Source organism: Diorhabda sublineata, chromosome 3 (genome assembly GCF_026230105.1).
Source record: "Diorhabda sublineata isolate icDioSubl1.1 chromosome 3, icDioSubl1.1, whole genome shotgun sequence".
Lineage (NCBI taxonomy): Eukaryota > Metazoa > Arthropoda > Insecta > Coleoptera > Chrysomelidae > Diorhabda > Diorhabda sublineata.
Window position 1 is genome coordinate 19,026,063 of NC_079476.1, and position 20,972 is coordinate 19,047,034.

The 20,972-nt window shown below is 32.3% G+C and overlaps 1 protein-coding gene across 1 annotated transcript in view; it reads left to right on the plus strand.

Annotated features, from left to right (window-relative positions):
* The first annotated feature begins 6,588 nt into the window (after positions 1 to 6,588).
* Positions 6,589 to 20,972, plus strand: part of LOC130442043 (arylalkylamine N-acetyltransferase 1-like) — a 53,198-nt gene continuing 38,814 nt past the window's right edge. The window contains exon 1 of the mRNA XM_056776010.1: positions 6,589 to 6,783. Coding sequence (XP_056631988.1) covers positions 6,715 to 6,783 — 69 coding nt within the window. The 5' untranslated portion in view covers positions 6,589 to 6,714. The remainder of the gene's footprint in view (positions 6,784 to 20,972) is intronic.

The window sequence follows — 20,972 nt, forward strand, 5'->3', positions numbered from 1 at the left end:
TAAGTACAAATCTTCTCAATATTCTAGCCTCATCAAAAAAATGCTCAATGCATGTAATGAATTGGGATGTAGATTAAAAAACATTTTTTACATTCCCACCTATTTTTCCGAAAAATAATGGTGATTCATATAATGAGTGTAGAGAGCGCTTTCATCAAGTTATCGCGTCAATTGAAAAGCGCTACCAAGGAAAATGGCTTGCAGATTACTGTTGGTCTTCACTTGGATGCACTCCGAATTCCAAATAAAGAATACAATGTGAAAATTGTTAGTACTGATATTTAAACTGGAGTATCATAAATAAGATTTTTCGAAAAAATTAATAATTCTTTTGGTACCTGGTGTAATTCCTTTTCGCTGTGTAGGTTTTTGTTATTAGAATGAAATGAATTGAACTTTGATTTCAATATCACGTTCTACACTCTACGTTAATAAATCCGCTTCTGGAAGAGTAAGAAATATAAATATTTTTTTTATTAAGTCATAAATGTTCCGATCACATTTATAAGCAGTTACTTAACATTTTAATGTTTTGTAAAATTATATTTCTATTATTCAGTTTAAATATCTGATGCAATCACGATTTTATGCATACCAATTGTGAGTTAACTATTATAATTTTAGTTGTTTTGTCTAAATAATTCAGTATTTGTCCCGAGAAAATAAATTTGAGGAGTCAATTCAGTCAAATACGTACAAATTCTTATAGGAAATGAATTTCTTCGGCGCTAATGAAAACATTTTACAATAATACAAATCCACTGGAAGCACAAAAAAATCAGTCGTTATAAAATATCAATCAATGCAATGAAGTATTGACACTGATTGTTGCAATAAGTTCGTAAACTTGGGAGAAAATTGTAAATTACTTAACCTAGTAAGAAACAACATTTAGAATATCAAGGTTAAAGAGCTAATAAAACCAGATACAGACAAATGCTAAAAGAAACTACACCAATGTAAACAAAAATAGAGATATAACAATGAAGGAAGCAGAAAAAATTTGTGGAACGAAGAATGGTCAGTACGGGACACAAGAGATTAAATTGGACTTTGGAAAACATAAAAGCCGCAGCTAAAATGGAGGAAACACCAGACAAGCAAACTACGTAAAAAAAAGAACTTACAGAAGTTGAAAGATTAGTCGAGGAATAAAAGTAGAAGTCTTGGTGACAATTTGGAGAGAAGATGACAAATACCTATGAGGAAAACCAAAAACTACTTTTTGGAGCCATTAAAATAAAAAGTAAAACAAGTAATAATAATAAAAACTCTCTCATAAACATAAAAGACGATATAAAAGAAGATATAATAACAAACTAAGATGATATCAAAGAAAAGTGAAGACAATATTATGGACAAAAGATATAAACGATGCGGAAAACTAAGAGACTAAAGGATAAACAGGAATAGTAGAAACCCAAATAAAGAATGATACACTAAGTACATGAAAAAACAAGGAAAAGTATCAGGAATAAACCAAATAACAAACATACAAACATAGAAAAAGCGGAGAAGTAAAATCAAGAGAAATATTAAAAATCATAATTAACAAAATATATGTCTCGGGAGAAGTGATAGAAGATTGGAAGAAGTGGAAATAATTACAACATACAATCAAGACCATCTTGGTCTTGGTCTTGGTCTTGGTCTTAGTCTTAGTCTTGGTCTTGGTTTTGTATAGTCCAGTTGTGGTCTTGCATAGACCGATGTTGGTCTTGTTCTTGCTGCAAAAGTCTTGCAGGTCTGTTATTTTATAATTGAGTATAAGTATACAAAACCATCTCATAAAAGCAGTTTGACATATATTAAAATATAAAAACGGGAATATATTACTTTATTTTCATTCACGGTCTAATCTCGCTGAAATCTATAGAAAAATTGGTTTCTGATTTATTATTGAATTTTTCAAAAATTTCAGTTGAAGTTCTACCAGTTAGCTGTAAAGCCGTATTGTAGGTATCTTCAATGGAATGAAATCAAATATTCAGAAAGTTCCGGTTGAAAATATAATATCCATTTGTAAGCAAATGGCGTTTATTTTTTTCGTACTTTGATACCAAAATACAATACAAAAAATATAATAATTTATTCATAAAACATATTTTGACTTAAAATAGCTGTACTTATTCAAAATTAAAATTGCTTTCATTATATTTTGAGTTAAAAATACGCATTTTGTAAAAAGTAATTTAGAATATTATTGAATAAATGTTAAAAAAGCAAGACTGCAAGAGTCTTGCAGACTGGTTTTGGTCTTGTTCTACAAGAGGTAAGCGACCGGACTGAATCACTTCGAGAATTATTTAACGCACAGTTTCTATCCAAAAAGGAAACAACAAAACAAACAAAAATATAAATACGTAGTGCTATCTTTAAGTTTTTAGCCTAAAAGAACGATTAATACGGAAGGTATAGAAAGCGCGAACTTAAAAAAAGGCTGAGTAAAAGCTGGATAAAAGAAATAATGATAACAGAGGAAAAACGACGGATCAATTTTTAGGAAATAAAACGAAAAGCACATTAAAGAAAGAATAGAAACAGTTCTGGAAAAAGGAACCCATTTAAAGACCCCTTAAAGTACTTTACCTGAAAAGGTAGAAAGTCATTAAAGAAAGAAGAAGCGATATAACTTTATATTTTTTCAGTTTTTTGTATACAAACAAAATGCTTAAAGCAGAGGAGAAGGAGACGGAATCTCCTCGTAAATTGTAGTGCAAAAATTGTTGTTTTATATTGAATGATATTTGAAAATGCATATGTATTGCATATTTCAACTTAATAGATATTCAACTGGTTCCGCGCATTTTAATTTAAAATCAATTATACGCACCCTTAAGAATGCTTGTAAAGTAGTATCGAGTTATTATAATTTATAATAGTCTTATTAATATTTCACATTATACAAATAGTGTATTTAAAAATAAATGTAAGTGAATGTCGATATGTTCAAGGTTAAAAAAGTTTCTTACTTTGATTTCGAATACTTCGATTTTTCAAGTTGTTTTAACTTAATATTTAGTCGTCAAGAATTTGTTAGTAGACATTAAGTATTAAACTTCTTCGCCTTGTATAAATGGTTGCATTAACGTATTTTTCGATCTAGTAGAACTTAATAGTGTTTTTGCTAAAGAAGTTTTTGATTTTTTAAAAGAACTATCTTCACAATAATGGAATATCTGAACCGTTCTTAACTTGTGATGGTGTTGTTATAACTAAAGTAAACTTAAGTATCTGAAGACGATACCTTGATTATCGAAACGCTCGTCTGACAGTGTTGGTGTAAACCTAGTATTAAAAGTCTTAACACATTGTTTATTGAAATCTTGCAATATCTTTTAGACCTAAATAGGAATAGAAAATTACAGAAACAATTCCAGGACTCTAAACAACAACGGCTCATGAAATTATTAACAATTTCCATCTCGAAATGAACAAACGAAGTTCGAAATATTCTATGAGGCACGTGCAACCTCTATAGGAACATGATTGCTAGATGAAAAAAGCTGAGACTTGAGGTTATGAATACCAAAAAGTTGCCACAAGAAATTCTAATAGTATTTGTTTCGGTCTGGTCTGTTTATTGTGAAAATCAATAGATAAATTTTTCTACTTCAATTTCTACAAATTGAGAACTACTTGATATAAACTCGAAATCACTACGACAATGATTGTAATTTTAGTTATAATAGTTTCCAAAATTTTATCATACTAATTTCGAAGTCTATTAAAAGGACGATAGATAGAAATTTTAATATTTGGTGAACACACGTGTCGCGCATCCGGTATGTTTTCAAAACAAGCCAATTCAATAGTGAATATTAAATTAAATTACTCGTTTGAAATAATAAATAAATGAACGATTTCAATGAAGGACAACATTATTTTATCTTTCTGTTAAGGTAATATAAAAAGTTGTAAAGAATTCAGTAGCAATTGATTACTTTTCATGTTTCTTGATGTATATTGACGTATTTGCTGGAAGCGTTGATTGGTGTGGGTCTTATATTTTTGGACGAAAAAAAAATACTTATTGAGTAAGTTTTCAAAAGTCTTTGTCGTCTTTGCTGTAACTTTACCAGAAACTGAGACATTTCTGACTTACAGCAAAACAAAGTTTAGCGATTAATTATCTTTGTTTCTTACACCATTTTCGCGGTCAGTACAACGATAAACTAGTAACTTACGACATTTTCGCAGGATGAGTTTTTTTTAATGCCATCGCGTTCATCATTATAGTGGTCCTTCTGATTAATTGCAATGATATTTACGACATTTTATGCATAAGTATTTATTAATTAGAAGTGAATTACTACATCTACCTAATTAGCATTTATTTTAAAAATAATTGACGATAACGCATTTTAGTTATAAATTAAAACGAAATTACGCGGATCCAACACCTTGATAATATGTTTCTATTTCTACCATATTTGTTGTAATTTTCAAAAATAATGCCCCTAACGTGATGTATTACAGAGATTTTCTATGACTTTCAACGAGGATAAACCATAAGCTGTGTGCCGATCAACTAGCTTCGACTTTTAGTGTTTTGCTAATTGCTACAGGATGAATTTCGTAAAGATCGTCCAAAATCGGTTGTTGTGCCAGAAAACATCGATACTTTGCGTAAACTGATATAGGAAGAACGTCATGCGACATATTGTTTGAGTTTGAGACTTGGGCATTAGTTCCAGTCGCCTATGTTCAATATTGCATGAGCATTTGGCTGTCAAAAATATTTTTTTTGCATTGGACATCGCATAATTTGACGTCTTTAAGGCGACGAATCATGGATCGATGTATATAAACCCGAAACTAAACAATGATGGTATGAGTCTTTCAAGACGAGCTAAATCCAACAAAAGCTATTCGCCCACGAAGCTGTCGAAGCAAATGGTCGCCTGTAATTTGGAGTAACTGGACATGTCGCTACCGTTTTGAAAAATGTCGAACGGTCAATTTTGAGTAGTACATCAATATTTCTTTGCCAGAAGTTTTCGAAAAAATTAAGGACCCAATCGTAGGAGACGAATTATTTCCCAAAACGATAATGCGAGCTCTCACCCATCAGTTCAAAGGTTTTTCATCAGATAAAATATCGAATTGATGGATCCTCCACCGTATAGTCCTTGTTTGGTACCCAATGATTCCTTCTTATTCCCGCAGAACAAAAATGAATTGCGAGGTAAACGTTTTTCTACTCCTGAAGAAGCATGTCTTAAACGGAATGGAAACCATGCAAAAGTGTCTTGGTGGAGTTTTTTATGTGTTTTTTAAGATGGCCAAATGAGATTTGTCTCACTATTTTCTATAAAGTGATATTTCTTGAAGCTATAATGAGATATTTTAAAATTATATTTTTTCGAAGTTGGCAAAAGCTTACGAGATTAAAAGTGTGCTATCTGTTTTAAATCTAACTATTCGGGACTGTAGTACGTCCACTGATACTTAAATGGGCAGTAGAGGTTCCGAACGAATTGCTTGTGAGTATTCAAAAAATATCATTCACCACATTACAACATATTCCGACACTTATGGTGGACAGAACCAAAATATTAATTTTCAGAAGACAACAATTGACGTGATTGAATACAGCCCTTTGGAATGTGTCAGTAATCATGCAAAAATTGCACGATCCAATAAACAAATTCAAAATTATGCTTCCATGTGACTGGTTTCTATTTATTTGGATGTTGAAAGGCAAAAAAGCGTGCAAGTACTGAATTGGACCCAGGAAGATCTCTAAGGATTCTCCACGTTATTAAAAAATAATATTATTTGAAAAACTTCTTATTAGCGAAAAGTTAAGACAATATAAAGTGGATAAGATTCACAAAAAAGTTTAGAACAGTGTTAAGTACGCATTGAATAAAGATTCAAAATTTTAGATCTAAAACTTGGAAAGGCAAATAATATACTGTAACCTACTGTAACCTTAAGAATAGTCATTAATAGACAGCGATTGATATTATTTTTCTCAAAATCAGCATCAGAATTTGTTGAGGACAACCACGATTTTGACGATGTTTCATTAGAATACAGTTTTAAATAGAATTTTGTATTACTTTTTCTGAATTAAAAAAAAATAATAAAGTTTGAAGTTTGAGTTTACAATATTTCTTATGAGTTTCCACTTTTATAGAAAAATGCAACGAGGCAACGCCTGATATGTAGTCAAAGTTCTATGGAAATAAAAAAAAACAGATTTACGTTTGCATATCTTGCAATTACAATGAAGATATTATAGTAAATAAAAAACAAAATTACATCGATGAGTTTTACGTATGATTTATGACGAGGTATTTAACATTAAAATGGTTCTCATACTAAATAAAAAAGTATTAGATATCTGGATTTGCGATCTAACTACAGATTTTTGATTGAAAATTCTATATTAATAGTTATCCACCCAGTACGAAAAATAATTACGCGAGAAAGAAGAAATCTCCACGTCGTTTATTATTATTCTAATTGGTTATGGAAGGAATTATCAAACGAAAAAAGAGAATTTGAAAAAAATCAGCGAGTGTGCGTAGATTCGAAACCAACGAACGATATATAAAGAGCAAGAGATATTTGGGAAACGGAATAATAGAACTATCGCCTCCCGCCAAAACACGGACTTGGTAGTAGCGTTTGTCGACAAATTTCGCGCCGATTTTCTATCCGGGATTTTTTCTGTTCAATTTCTAATTCTGTGTGACTGAAATAATGGCTCTACAGTGTCCCAAAACGTTCCAAATACAAGAAAAATTTGAAAAATTATCCTTCCGTTATGGGGTAAGTATTTTTTGTTTGTATTTTGTATTTTTTTTTTGGAAAAATCTGAATAAAAATTTTAAAATCGCGATGATAAGATATAAGTTTTATTTTTTATTTTATAAATTGAATATAATCTCAACCGATAATTAAGGTAAACAAAAAAATATCTACTGATAAAGAAGGAATAATCATTAACTAATTTCTGATTTTGTAGTAGTTAGACACTCATTTTTAAGGGTTTCTTAAAGTTTCACATTATACCGAGTAATTGGAAAAAGCTAATTTAAAACAACCAAATAATCATAAAAAGTTGAATATTTTTTTGTCATCTGTTTCTCAAGCTTTGTTCGTAAACATTCACCAAAATTTATTTATAATTTTCTATCTTTTTATTTGTTTTTCGTATCGACTTATCTTGATCTTAGGTCCTTTTTATAAAAAATCCATTCAAGATAACAGGTGAAAATTTGACGTTTCCATTTCGATGTTTACTAAAAATCAAGATAAATAATCACGAAAAATTTTGTTTTGCATTATATAGGTTCTAAAATAAATTTCTTTCTTTACAACTAGCTCCGATTAAGTACAGGGAATAGGAACTATGTTTTTTTACCATATGCAAATTACTACAAAAAAAGTTATTGATAATACAATTATAGTGCTAATTTTGATTATCTGAATCAATAAAAATTATAGAAACAAAAAATTTTTCCTTTTTAATTGGATATTTCAAATTTGAAAAGAGTTCAAATCAAAATTGTGCCTCTTAATTACGGGTTCAATTACAAACAAAGTCTATTCATGGGAAGTATGAAATTTCTAGGAAAAATTCGAAAAAAAACTGCTCAATTGGATTTTTTAAGAGCATCCAATGCTTCATAGTAACTTCCTTGGACGAATTGTTCATCACGTAAGTTTATTCACTAAGAGCCAAATCTGGAATCCTGTCGAAACTATTGCACTCTGCGTCTATAATGTTTTCTTGTAATTTGGGAATTGGATTGGATATTAAGAACACGTAATTTCACTTAGAGCATCGAAAAATACGGTTAACGCACGATCTGTATTGCTATATTTTCACAAGAAAATTTTCTGTGTCTTGTCTATAATGCGTTAAAAGACAACTGAAAATGTTTTTTTGAGATTGTTGGTAAATCTTCGCACATAACCTTTCACACTTTCATATGATACAGCTGATGTATGGTCCAAATGTTTGTGAATTTGCAATAAGGTCAATTCTTTTAAACGCAAATATTTAATCAGTGTGCGTTGCTTGACACGATCTATTTTGATGGTGAGATGTGAATTCCTCGAATTCAGGCCTCTACTGGTTAGACACGCTTCAGATTTCTAGCTTATATTCTGCCTGCGTAAATCAGTCTTCCTACCTAATGTTATTGTTATTGTCAGTAACAGATAATTCAATAGCTAACCTAACCTAACCAAGCCTCCTCCTCCTTTAACTCAAATTCAGAAAGCTACTATTATTGCCAAATTAGAAGATGGCTGGTCTGTCAGAAAACTAGGATTTCATCTAGGTCTTAAAGTGAGTATTTAAGTAGAGTGAGGAAGCGATGGGTACAAAAGGGGCACTTGCGTCGAATTGTTGAGTCTCGAGAAAATAAAAAATATCAAATGACGCATAACATGTTGCATTAATTAGTTTTTTAAAGAGAATATTCTTTTCAATCGGCTGCTAGTGCTGCATATCGAACAAACTTACGAGGATCTCGTCCTACGACTTGTAGACGGAAGAAAGATTCAGATTTGAAAAGCTGTACAAGTACTAGGAAAGTACTGCTTTCAATTGAGTGCAAGCAATCCATAGTTGTGTTTCCAGTTAATTATATGTATCGTGATTTGGACTTTTGGGAACCAAATGGTCTTCACAGATGAGAAAACATTCAAGTCGTGCAATGACGGATGTATTCGAGTTTAGAAACCACCAAATTCAAGATTTGATGAGTAATATGTTAAATGAATCAATGAGCCTGATGTTTATTGGAGAATTGGTGTAAGATGCAGCTTTGAAGTGTACCTCAATATCTTCCGATCATTAAATCGAGCTTATGATGGAAACGGTCTTATTTATTAACATGAAAATTGTCCTGTTCACACCTCCTGCACAATTCAACTAAGATTTCGTTAAAACAATTTTGAGACTACTTTGACCGGTAAATAGTCCTGATATAAATCCCATTGAAAATTTATGGGGGTAGTTGGAGATAAAATAAACTTTACGTCCCAGAAATCAAGAAGAGCTAAGGGAAGCCATTGAAACAGCATGGGAAGACCTTAATTTAAATGAAAATATTTGTGGGAATTCAATTCCGTCAAAGCCAAGATTAGGAAAAGCACTTGAAAAGAACGGAGCTTTAATTAATTACTAACAAATTTGTTTTATAAAGGTGTCTTCCCACAGGTCGTGGGAAGCTATTTTAATTCTTGCAGTAGGTGAAGGAAACGGATCTATCCCCAAAATCATTGCTTGGGTCTTTAGTGAAACCAGACTGAAAAGCAAGCGAATTCTGTTCCAATGTATTCATTTTGTATCTCTATTTGGTAATAACATCGGAAGATCTCATAGTTTGACCTTCTTTGTTTCATTGTAGATGCTTGGTCCTGTCTTCTCCTTTACAGGTGGTTACGTTATGCCCGTACTCCAGGCATCTAAAACACCTAAGGGTGACTATACTCTCCCTTACTCTGCAGGCCGACCATCCAACCTTAATGGTCTTCAACTCCCTCATCTTGTCGGCCTTTGACTTGGGTATTGAACCAAGCACATCAAACCAGTTTGACCGGTCTGCTTCTCCACCGCAGCTTTCACCTCCTCTGAGGTAACTGCTGGTCTGTAATATTAAAGACCTCCTCCATTTTTTCTTTTATAGCGTTTTTGAGGGTCTGCACCTGACCCTTGCCCTTTAGACGGATTACAATATCACATCCGTCTACTTTTTTTGACTCTATTAATATTATTGTTGAAGTTATTAACATTAACATTTTCCTTCATTTTTTAAAAAACTTCAGCGAATGGTCTGTCTCCTGTTCTGACCAACACTGCTTGCCCCTCGTCGTGTTTTCTCTTCCTACTGTTTTAGGTTGAGCTATCTTATATGTACCTGTTTGGATGGAGTGAAAAAAGTATTTATTGTTATAGGTACGAAAGTAAAAATAGATGTTTTATGATAATAAGTGATGGATTTATTGCGGTTTAGTAGTCTTCAGAAGAAAAAAGATACTTCGTTTTAATTCTCAATCATGCCATGGGGTTTCTCTTGTTTTTGTTATGAATTATCAATTAATTAGTTTATTATTTTCAATTAATCATTAAAAACCACAACGACCTGGAAGTTGTGATAAAAAATTGCTTTATTATTAGACGAGATGTTCACCCTATATGTTCCATTTACGTTCGATACTTTCAAATCAACTTTTTCCTTCCTCAGAGGCCATATAATGCCAAGCATTACGTATCGGATTGCTGATAAATGATTTGTGTTTGAGGTTTTTGAGATATATGAGTATTACACAGTTTTATAATATGAGTACGTTGGATGGTATTAAGTTAATTTATCACTTTATTAAATAGATATACAGAAGGGAAAATTCTTTTACTCAAATTTAAACCATTATTTTGGCAAATAACAGAGTATCCTAAAACTATGGCGAACACAATGTTAATTATAATACCGAATGTCTCACTATATGAGTGGTGTATGATAAGGGTTGATCATCGTCATGTAGCTCCCAGTAGAGACTTGTCGGTGTTTCATGCGTCGTTATGTGAATTTTGTAGACAAGTGGTTTCCATTTTCTTATATTTTTGGCTATTTTTATCCTCTTCACATATAAAAGTTATCTGTTGCAGTTCTTTCTAAATAGTTCTTCTCTATGTTAGTACAGGTCTGCCTTTTCTCTTCTGCCTTCTTTATTAAATCCTTATCCAATATATTTGTTGCTGGTTTTCGTAGAGTATGACCTATCCATGTCCACTATCACTTCGTAATCGTTACGTTTATTTTGCTCTTCTATCGTTATGTGTTCATAACTTATCCTATTTGAATAAAACATTTTGCTCAGATAACCTCCAAGTGCCTTTAAAGAACTTTTGAATGCGTCAAGAGCTGTAAAAAACTTACATGTTCAGAGAAAAATGTGAAAAGGAGAACTTGGTAAATGGCTTATTTAGCAACAGAAAATTTGCTTTTCTGGTGCCTCAATAAATTTGGGGTATGTTGCCTGATACAAAAGGAAGCACTGTGATTTGGTTCCATCAGGAAGTTCTTACAGAAAATGTGCAAGTTCGCCGACACTGGCGTGCGGTTTCCAAACTTTGAATAAACATATTTACAAAGTCAGCGGATTAGAAACCGTTATCAAATAAAAATAGATCGATTTTATTAAATTGCAGATTCATTCTTTTATTGTTATTCATTAAAAATATTTATTGATTTGTCATACATTCTTTGAAATTATTTATGTAGAATAAAAAATTTCATTTATTGTGAAGAAACCATTTTTTTAGAAGTCATATCAATATACATAATGTTCTAGGTCACTGTATTTTAACACGCTTTGATTAGTTTCACCTGTAGATATGTGTGTAACTGACATTTTGATTTCGATTACTTTGAGCGATCGGATTTAATTTCTACTTTGCTCACTCATCAAAGACTGACGACATACAATAATTCGATGGAAATATCTAATTTTCCTGATTAGTTTGGCCAGGATTGATAAATATCTTTTGTATCCTTTGCATGAGAGTAAGACAGATGGAGCTAGTGGGCGAACTGCGTAAATGCGCCATCTCGAAATAGAGATGCAATCATACACACATCTGTACACATCAAAAACCTTCCGGCATGATTGGTTTTTGTCCAAACACGAAACGCTCAGAGACCGTATTCGCCCTGTGAGTTTTTTCTCTATTCGAAACTCAAAAAATTGCTTAGTAAATGCTCAATAGGAGTATTTTCCACACATGTGTATGGAAAGCTAGATTTAGCTTTTGCTTTTATTAGTTCGATAGTCGCTCAGTTTGTAGGATATAATAAAGTGTTGTAATAAAATACGTGAAATCTGACACTACCATTATAAAGTTTGACATTTTTGAGAACATACTCAAAACGTGTTGCCATACGAGTATTATTTGAGTTGCTTACAGATACTTGAAATATTTTTCTTGGTCAAAAAATGGACAACAATCGACTGTGAGGGTCTTACAAATCCAACAAAAGTTGTCTGCGCACGAATCATTTCTAACCTGTTTTTTCGAAATAATTGGACATATCTTCACTATTTCATTAGAGAAACGCATAACGATCAATTCTGCAGCAGCAGCAATCCTAGTTGGGCACCCAATGATAACTTCTTATTCCAACATATCAAAAATAAATTGCGTTTTTCTACACACGGAGAAGTAGTTGATGCGTTCAAATCACAAGTTTTGGAGGAACCTCAATCGTATTCGAAAAAATGCATCGCTAATTGGTTCAAACGCAAGCAAAAGTGTTTTGATTTTAATGGAGAATATTTTGAAAAATTTAAGTAGTAAGCCTCATAATTTAGTTAATAACCTGGTAATTGTCTGGCTGTGCTCGGTGGTGATTTGTATAGGGTGAATAGTTTTCATTTAAATGCCCCGTATAACAATTTTATGTGTTATTTTTGCAATTTGTCTACAAATGAGAAGTATAAAAATACACCTGATCTCACTATTGAATATTTGCTGTTGCTATTAACATTAATAGTGATAACCATTTTAACAATAAATAATTGAAATCAAGGTAAGTAGATATTTTTAATTTTACTCATATATTATCCAACAGTCCCATTTTTTGGATAATATTGAATAATTTTAAACTTTAATATCATATTTACAGTTTTATTAAATACTATCAGAAAATCAACAACATTTGTCCGCTTTTGTAGCCAAAAAAACTACTACAAATAACTTTAAGATTCATTGCATCGTCTACCATATTCGTTTGTTCTGGCTTCCTCTAATTAATTTCTAAACTCAAACTTGGTGGAAACATATTTCAAACAAATGGGGTGATGATAGCCCGGAATCTCGATGAAATCAGTTTTTACAGATTATGTATTGCCCCATTAAAAAATTACTCTTGTATAAAACTTCCCTTATAAATTGAACAAACTTTAGAGACACATCAATTGCCATAAATTTTGAGCTATGCCTCCGAAATTATGAGAAATAAGTATAAGAAAGTTTACACGAGGAATATTCGGCATTTGAAATATTACAAATATTATTAAGTGCCGGTAAATATTTTGCGATACAAGAAAACTATAAGGAAAATGATTTTATTTATTCTCATTGCATTATTACCAAATTAGTGTTTTTATCACTTCCAAGCCTATTCTGAGAATACTCGACTCAATACAGGAGATATTAATTCAACTTATTGGCGATCCAGAGTTGACAGACAGACTAAATCAGACCCTGTTTTACTAATACTAATTCGTCAGATTCTCTTCTGAGCTGTCCAACATAATCTAACCTAGAGCAGTATTTACAACACCTACTCGATAGGCAGACGTGGCTTGTGAACACCGAGTTCGCTTACAGACGCCCAGAACCTCAATTTATTGAGACTCCTTTCTTTGAAGAAGTTCAAACCTGTGGATTCTGCTACCAAGTATTTCCCGAATACCACAACCTATAGAAGATTAAGATCAGTATCTACTGGCACCTCCTCTTGCGCTTTCATTTTACATTAAAAAATGTTTTTGTGGCAGATACAGAGTAGCGAAAGCAGTATGTTAACGAAGCTAAATTTTCCAGAAACTTGGAGACTTCTCCCAGCATTGGCTCACGAATAGAGTTAGGTTAGGTTTGCATGTGATGAATTGACGAGCGATATAAGAATTGTAGCTGGATTCTGTTTTTCCATATTAGAAACTCGTGTTCGTATAATTTTCTGGATAGTCCCATCGATTTTCTTGTTCACATTCTTAGATCGCTTTCAATACCTACACGTTTTAATAAAAGACAAAGGTTATAATACATACTGCTGTGAATTGTTCCAATTAGTGTAATTATCATCTGGTATTATACATAACTTATATAAATAACTTTGTAATTATAGTTTCGGAATTCCAATAACACAATATATATCAAAGGAATTGATTGTAATTTAATACTTAATCCTTCATATAATATTTAAACAAATAATTGGGATTAATTACGAACTGTATATTAATCCATTTCTATATGCAAATTGTAGACTGTTATTATTTTTGAAAATATCTCACTAATAATTTCTGTCCATAAATTTCATTTTTTATTACGATAAAGGCATATTTCCGTTAAATAATCCGATGCAAAGGTCATACTTACAGGGTTGTTTCTAATAATAAACTAGCAATAATAAGCAGTATATCCAAAGGTAAATTATACGGCGTGTTCATAACGAAATGTTTTCAGTTGAGAAGACAATATGTTTAAAACCAGACACTCTTTTGTTTTTGCTGCATGCCGTATTTCGTACCCCACATTTTTTTATTTCTGTCTTTCATATTTTGTTAAATTCCTTCCTTCCATGTCCTTAAGGTCTACCTCGTCTCATTCTATTCTGCAGTTGATACATCAATGCTCTCTTCGACCTGTTCGCCTCCATCCGTACCAGAACAGTTGCTTAGTCTGTATTCCCTCTGAAGTCGTATATGCTCTGTTCTGGATATCCTGCACGATCTTCCGAACTAGCTCATTTCCACAATACAAAGTTTTCAAGAATAATAGAGTCGCTTTGATCTGGATATCAACTCATACAGGACACAGAGGAAGTGAAGTAGCCAATACACTGGACTGGAAAAGAGTACAAATACATTTTATTGACCTGGAACCTTCCTGTATAGAAGAAACTTAATCCTCTAAATAGTCAGAAGGAGAAGAGCTCTAGACATGAATTCTAGTTTCTTAGTAACTCTGATACCGATAGGTCCAAAGCAAATAACTCTAGCATGAATTTCCTCACAAAGCATTACGATTTGAGGGCATTAAATCCAGCAGAAACTGACATAGATTCTGTAAACAGGCGGAAAAAACTCCAGTACATCTAGTGCTTAAGAGAAAAGAAAATACCCTTTATTTGAATAATCAAGTTAAATTGGGCGATTTCATAAGATATTCACAATTATGAAGATCTGAAGAAAATCTTCTTGTTTACAACAGCAGAATTGGATAAATCTATTTAAATTCAAACGTTATTTCATTTATGTTAGAAGAAATCACAAGAGAATAAAAACTATTACACTCGATTAGTTCCAGTGGTGCTTGCCGTATGGAGATTCTGTAGATTGTAATGTTCGGGAAAGATGTACTTTTATAACAAACATGCACTTCTACAAAAAAAAAATCAGGTCTGCCTGTTGAGTATAGTTGAGAGCCGAGCTCCAGTTGTGCGATCAATACTCCAAAGTACTCCCAAATCTGGGACTTGTTGAAGATTAGAAGCTGTTGCGGAGTATATAACTATTTAGTCTTAAGACGCTCCAAGTTTGTGCGAATCTGTCTTAGCTAATTCTGCCTAGTAACCATGCCCTAATTTCAACACTCAATAAATGAATTTGCGATGATGGTGATATTTTATGTCCAGACAGAACCAAATCCTAAGCTGCAGTACCAGTCTTTCCAGTAAAAACAACACAAGTATGCTATCGTCAACGAAGCTTAAGTGTGTCCATCGATAGCAGTCATAGATCAGTCTTTGAGAAAACTACTAAGCTAGTTGGTATGTGAAATCGACAAACCGTACAATTTTAATTTATGTAGGAGGTTGACATGCCAAACTCTTACTGTAAAGTAGCGTTATCTATATCGTGTAACATGTTGTTTAATTTAATATTAGAATGAAGCTTTTGAATCAAATCAAAGAATTTATTTCGTGGCGAAATATAAAAACAAAGTACATCATAAATATGGAAAACTACGGTAATTAGTTCCGAAACAATGAAGGTTCTTATGTAATGTTATTGTAACGAAATATTTGCAATAGATAGTCGATTAAAATGCAGGCACAAACCATGATAGATAAGAAAAGTGGCACACACACACACAAAGATACTTTTATAGACTTTGTAATTATTATTTCTACGGAATAACCTACATGGTATGTTCATTCTAAACTCTTGAAACTATTGAAATGCAACTCACATTAGAAGAGAAGGACCCCAGATTATATAACTCCTTTGAGACTGTCCATCCTGTGTCAAAGCATATGCATTAATTGCCAAAATAATCATCAAAATGTATAATATTAATATTTTAAAAAAATTGATGATAATACGACTTAAAGGATGGTACAGAAATTGCCATTTTAAATAAAAATTAAAACGCTTGTACCATTTTCACATCTATGTCGCCGAAATAAATGAAGAGCAAATACCAACAATCAAATATACTGATGATGCAATGATTTAAGCTAACATAAGGTCTAAAAATCAAAATAACAAAAAACAAATTTATTATTTTGAGCAAGCAAACCATACCATAAAACTTGGACATCAAATTTAACGGATCCCTAAGTTCAAATACCTTGGAAGTATTATTAAAGAGGATCTAAACACGGACTGCGAAATAAAGTCAAAATAGAATTGGATCTGGCATTTTTCAATAAATGAGATTCTGACAACCTCAACTCGAAATTAAGACAACAACATCATTGGATGCTACGGATGATCGATGATGATGTACGAAGTAGAAATGAGAAAGATAAAGGTTAGGACGATGAACCAACTGGAGGCTTCACGAAAGAATGTTTTGTTTCCATGGACACATGTTAAAAAGGGGAACGTACCACGAAGAGCAAACGTCGAAAGGCAACCATTGTCCAAAAAAATGCCTAAATATCGAGGGGCGCTGTGGAGTTGGAAGAAAGCAACAGTCGTAGCTCAAATATTTTCGAGACAGGATCGGCATTGGCATTAGAAGAGCTGGTGGGCTCAGAGATTTAGAACTATTGGTGACCAAACGCAACGTTTCAGTAATTTTGTTCTCATGACATGATTTGATTATTACTAAAAGCGTGTTTTATTTTGTTAAATGGCAAATTTTCCCCACATAAAATAAAATATATTCGATTGTAGTCTATATATAATTGATAATGAAACGTAAGTGGTTTTTATAAAAACGTTTTCAAGCATGTGTGAGTATACAAAGTTAATTATCATTCTTTTAACAATAGTTATAATAAAACTCCATAGAAATAAATTTACGGAAAAGAAAACTACGTCTCAACATAATAACAATGAAATAAATAAAGTAGTATGATTTCAGAAAATTTTGAGTATGTGATATTTCGATTCTCGTTGATCCCACAAATATTTCCTTCCTTAAATTAGCAACATTAACTGTCAAAGTAAGATTTACTTTGACATTGACAATATACAAGCATATATTGAATGTAATAACTTCCTTTTTTAATTTTTAAACGAAATTGTAAATACCATTTTAAGTACCAATAAATATAATTTCGCAACTTCACGGATTTTTATTTCTTATCAAAGGTATTAGAAGACATGTCGCAATTTATCTTTTGCATAATCCACGTTGTAATTTTAGATATACTGAATAATTTAAGTTTAATGTCCCATCTATATTTATAAGAGCGAGTTATTTATTTTTTTCTTCATATAGATAAGTAATAAAATAATCATTTCGTGTACGTTTATAGTATGTACCTTGAATAAATTCTCGACCAGGTGTATCGTCAAAAAAATCAGTGGCGGAAGTTTATCGAAAAATAGAATAATTCTATACCATATACTTATATAGGGTGTTTCTAAATCCATGCGAAAAAATTCAGGAGGTTATTGCTCCTTTGCAATTAAGATGGGTTATTCCTATAAGAAAATTCCCCCAGCTCAACCGAGATATCACCTGTTATTTATTTTTTCTAAAAATCCAGTCAAGCTAGAAACTTGTAAGTCTGAAATTTTCATGTACTAGGAAAGGACTATTCACGGGCTATTTTTCAATATTCCTGTTTCAAGTTTCTAGCCATCACCACCTTTTAAGGGTAATATCCCGTAGGATAGGCTGAGGAAATTTCGTTATCTTAATTTCATATGAACTATCACCTTCTGAATTTTGTCGCATAAATTTAGAAACACTTTGTATAAATAATACAAATATAACTTGAATCAATCTTTATACTGTCAAGAATATAAATGACAATTCATAGTACATATAAAACTCTGGTCGTTCTTTAAATAACGTTCATCAATTTCATTTCAAATTATATTTTCTTTCAGTTCGTTAAATATTGAGTTTGTTTGGAAAATATTTTACAGGAGAATTAAGCGAATGCAAATTTTCATCAACTTTATAGGAATGTATAAATAAGAGGTATTTTTGCACCAAACCAATCTAGAAGTTCTTCGTTACAATTTTGTGAAGGAATATCTAGTTGCTAGTTCATTCAATATAAATCAGTGTATGGTATCAGAGCATGGTTTGGGAAGTTCCTTGATATGGAAAAATATTGTCAAATTTTAAATAAATATATTATTTATTTAATTAGAAAGTAGCGTTACGAATTTGGCTTTGGTAAAGTAACTAGAGTTCTTAAGTACGAAATTAAGCTGTCTAAGGGCTATTCTATATGAACAAAAAAAACGCGACGGTTTGTCGATGAACACGCGTGTGTCACAGATACACAGAATTTAAATTGAGCATTTTTTACGTCACGTGTGGACACGTCAGTTGGCGTATCGGCGTTTCTAGGGCATGAGTTTGCGTGAAAAAACTTTTGCAAACGTTTGACCGCAGAGCTTACTTGTTCTTTTTGAGCACAGTTGACTACTACGTTTCTTATCGTACCGTTTTTGCTTTTGCTATAGAGAGAATAATCTCATAATTTCGTCAAATGATGCTACAAACTTCCGCTAGTACTTTTCAAGATGTCTTCGATGCTCTACGTAGGTGACATACAAAGCCCAGATGGCGAGCTTTTCTAATTTTTGCTTTCAAATGTTGCATCAAATTATGAAATACTAAATCTGGTATACTTTATGCATAATTATCAGTTGCAATATCTGGCCAAAGCACTAAAGTTCTTTCAAGGTGCTTTTCCTTTATGAACTGTATTAATCTAGACCTAATACACTCTTTTTCATATATTTTGGCGGCTACACAGCTTCCAGAAGGACAAATGTTTGCTGAATAACGACCATGAGAATATATCACCGACCATACTATCAATTTCGAGTTGAATTTTTTGTGTCTTTTGAAATTCACCTCTGAATTTACTATCTGACAATAATAAATCTCATTTTTTGCCGATTCATTACCCCGACAAAAGTAAAATATGACTCGTCGTCGATGATGATCTCCAAACCTATAGCATTTTCACTGAGAGGTCTACTTTCTTTATTTTTGAATCACATTCTGTTTTAATAGAATGTTGTTTACATATTTCATAACGATTTTGAAATTTCCACACAATTTTCGCACTCCTAGTTTTCCATGAGCCAATTATAAACAAAGCTTCTCTTCTTTTTTGGCATTTGCTTTTCTCCCTGATCCTGACTTTCTTTCAATCGAAAAATCTGTATCAACACGCCGACAGATATCGTAAATTGTTTTTCTGGCTATTCTCATTCTTACAAAGTGATTAACCGTATTTCTTCATATTTTGATTTTGTTTATTAAACTTGGTAATTATTTTACGCCTTTCGTTTTCTTTTAGATTCTCCATAAACAATTTATAACATTCTCATTAAACGCCTACTTTACTTGTTAATTTAACTAAAAATGTACGGATTTTTTATCCCCACACCTTTTGGTTTAGTACATATGCATGAAGTGGCACTAGGGTACACCAGAAGTTGCATTAATTTCTATGGAGCTCAAACCATGATAAGTACCATGAAATTTTCATGAATAAAAATAAAAATAAATACATATTCTTGTCATTAAACTATGAAGGGTCTATATACCTTAGCAGTAAATGCATATTGAAGTTTATTATAGAAATATTCGCAAGACTTCAACCAATAATTGATTCTAGTTTATATGGAGCAAATCGGTATAGCAGGATAAAGAAAGTGGACCTCCAAAACATGTGACTTGAATGCATCAACCTCTTCGTTTAGTGTAGAAACGCCCTAACATCGCAATTTATTTTTGATCTGCGGAAATAAGAACAAATCATTTGGTGTCAAACACTGTTTGGTGGATGTTCCATCTATTCGATGTTTTGACTGTTCAACAAACTTTTTCTTTGAACTTATGTGTGAGAGCTCGCATCTTCTTTGGTTTCTATGATTTTTTCGAACCTTACTGAACGGGCATCTATTTGCTTTAAAGTGCTTCGTGCGCGAATAACTTTTGTTGGGTTTGTCTCGTCTCGGAAGTGCATATGCATAGATGCCTGAATCTTGCAATATTGTTTCTTCACGATGCGCTTAATGCGATGCGAGTTAATTGACACACTGCTGTTGATTTAATACACATCGAAAGTTATAGAAAGTTAACGCAAGAAAATAATTCAATTTTTTGACCAAGAGTATTTTTAAACAGCAAACAGCTCAAATGGCACTCGTATGACGTTCAAGTACGAGGATGCTATGAAATCTAGTTAGCCTAGACCAGTTCCATGCATAAACAAAATATTTCGTTACCATAACAACGAACAATAATTTATTCGAAGTGTCAGTGTAAAGTTTGACGTCAAAAAAGTAAATCAGAGTTACGCAATAAATTAAAAGAAAAAAGGTGTCCACCAAAATTGTGGAAATCGAAGTACTTGTATTTAGAAGGGTTAAGAGGTAAGCAGATTTACGAAAATTGGACTGCAAGCTTCAAAAGAGGTAAATTTTACATTGAAGATCGGGATCGGGAAGGTCAGTTTCTGTGTCAGTCCCCGAAAATATCGATGCAGTTCATGACATGATTTTATTAGACCATCGAATTGGGCTAAAACAGATATCTGAAGCACTGAATATTTCATACGAACGCGTTCATTATATAGTTCACATCAATTTGGACATGAGAAAAATTGCTGCAAAATGGATCCCCAAATGTTGACCAAGAGCGTGCAAGGGTAGAAGCATAGCGTTCGATCTGTGTTTGATTTGAAAACGATGTAAACTTCTTAAAAGGAATTGTAACTATGGATGAGACTTAGGTACAGTTCTACGATCCAGAAACAAATCAACAATCGATGGAATGACAATAC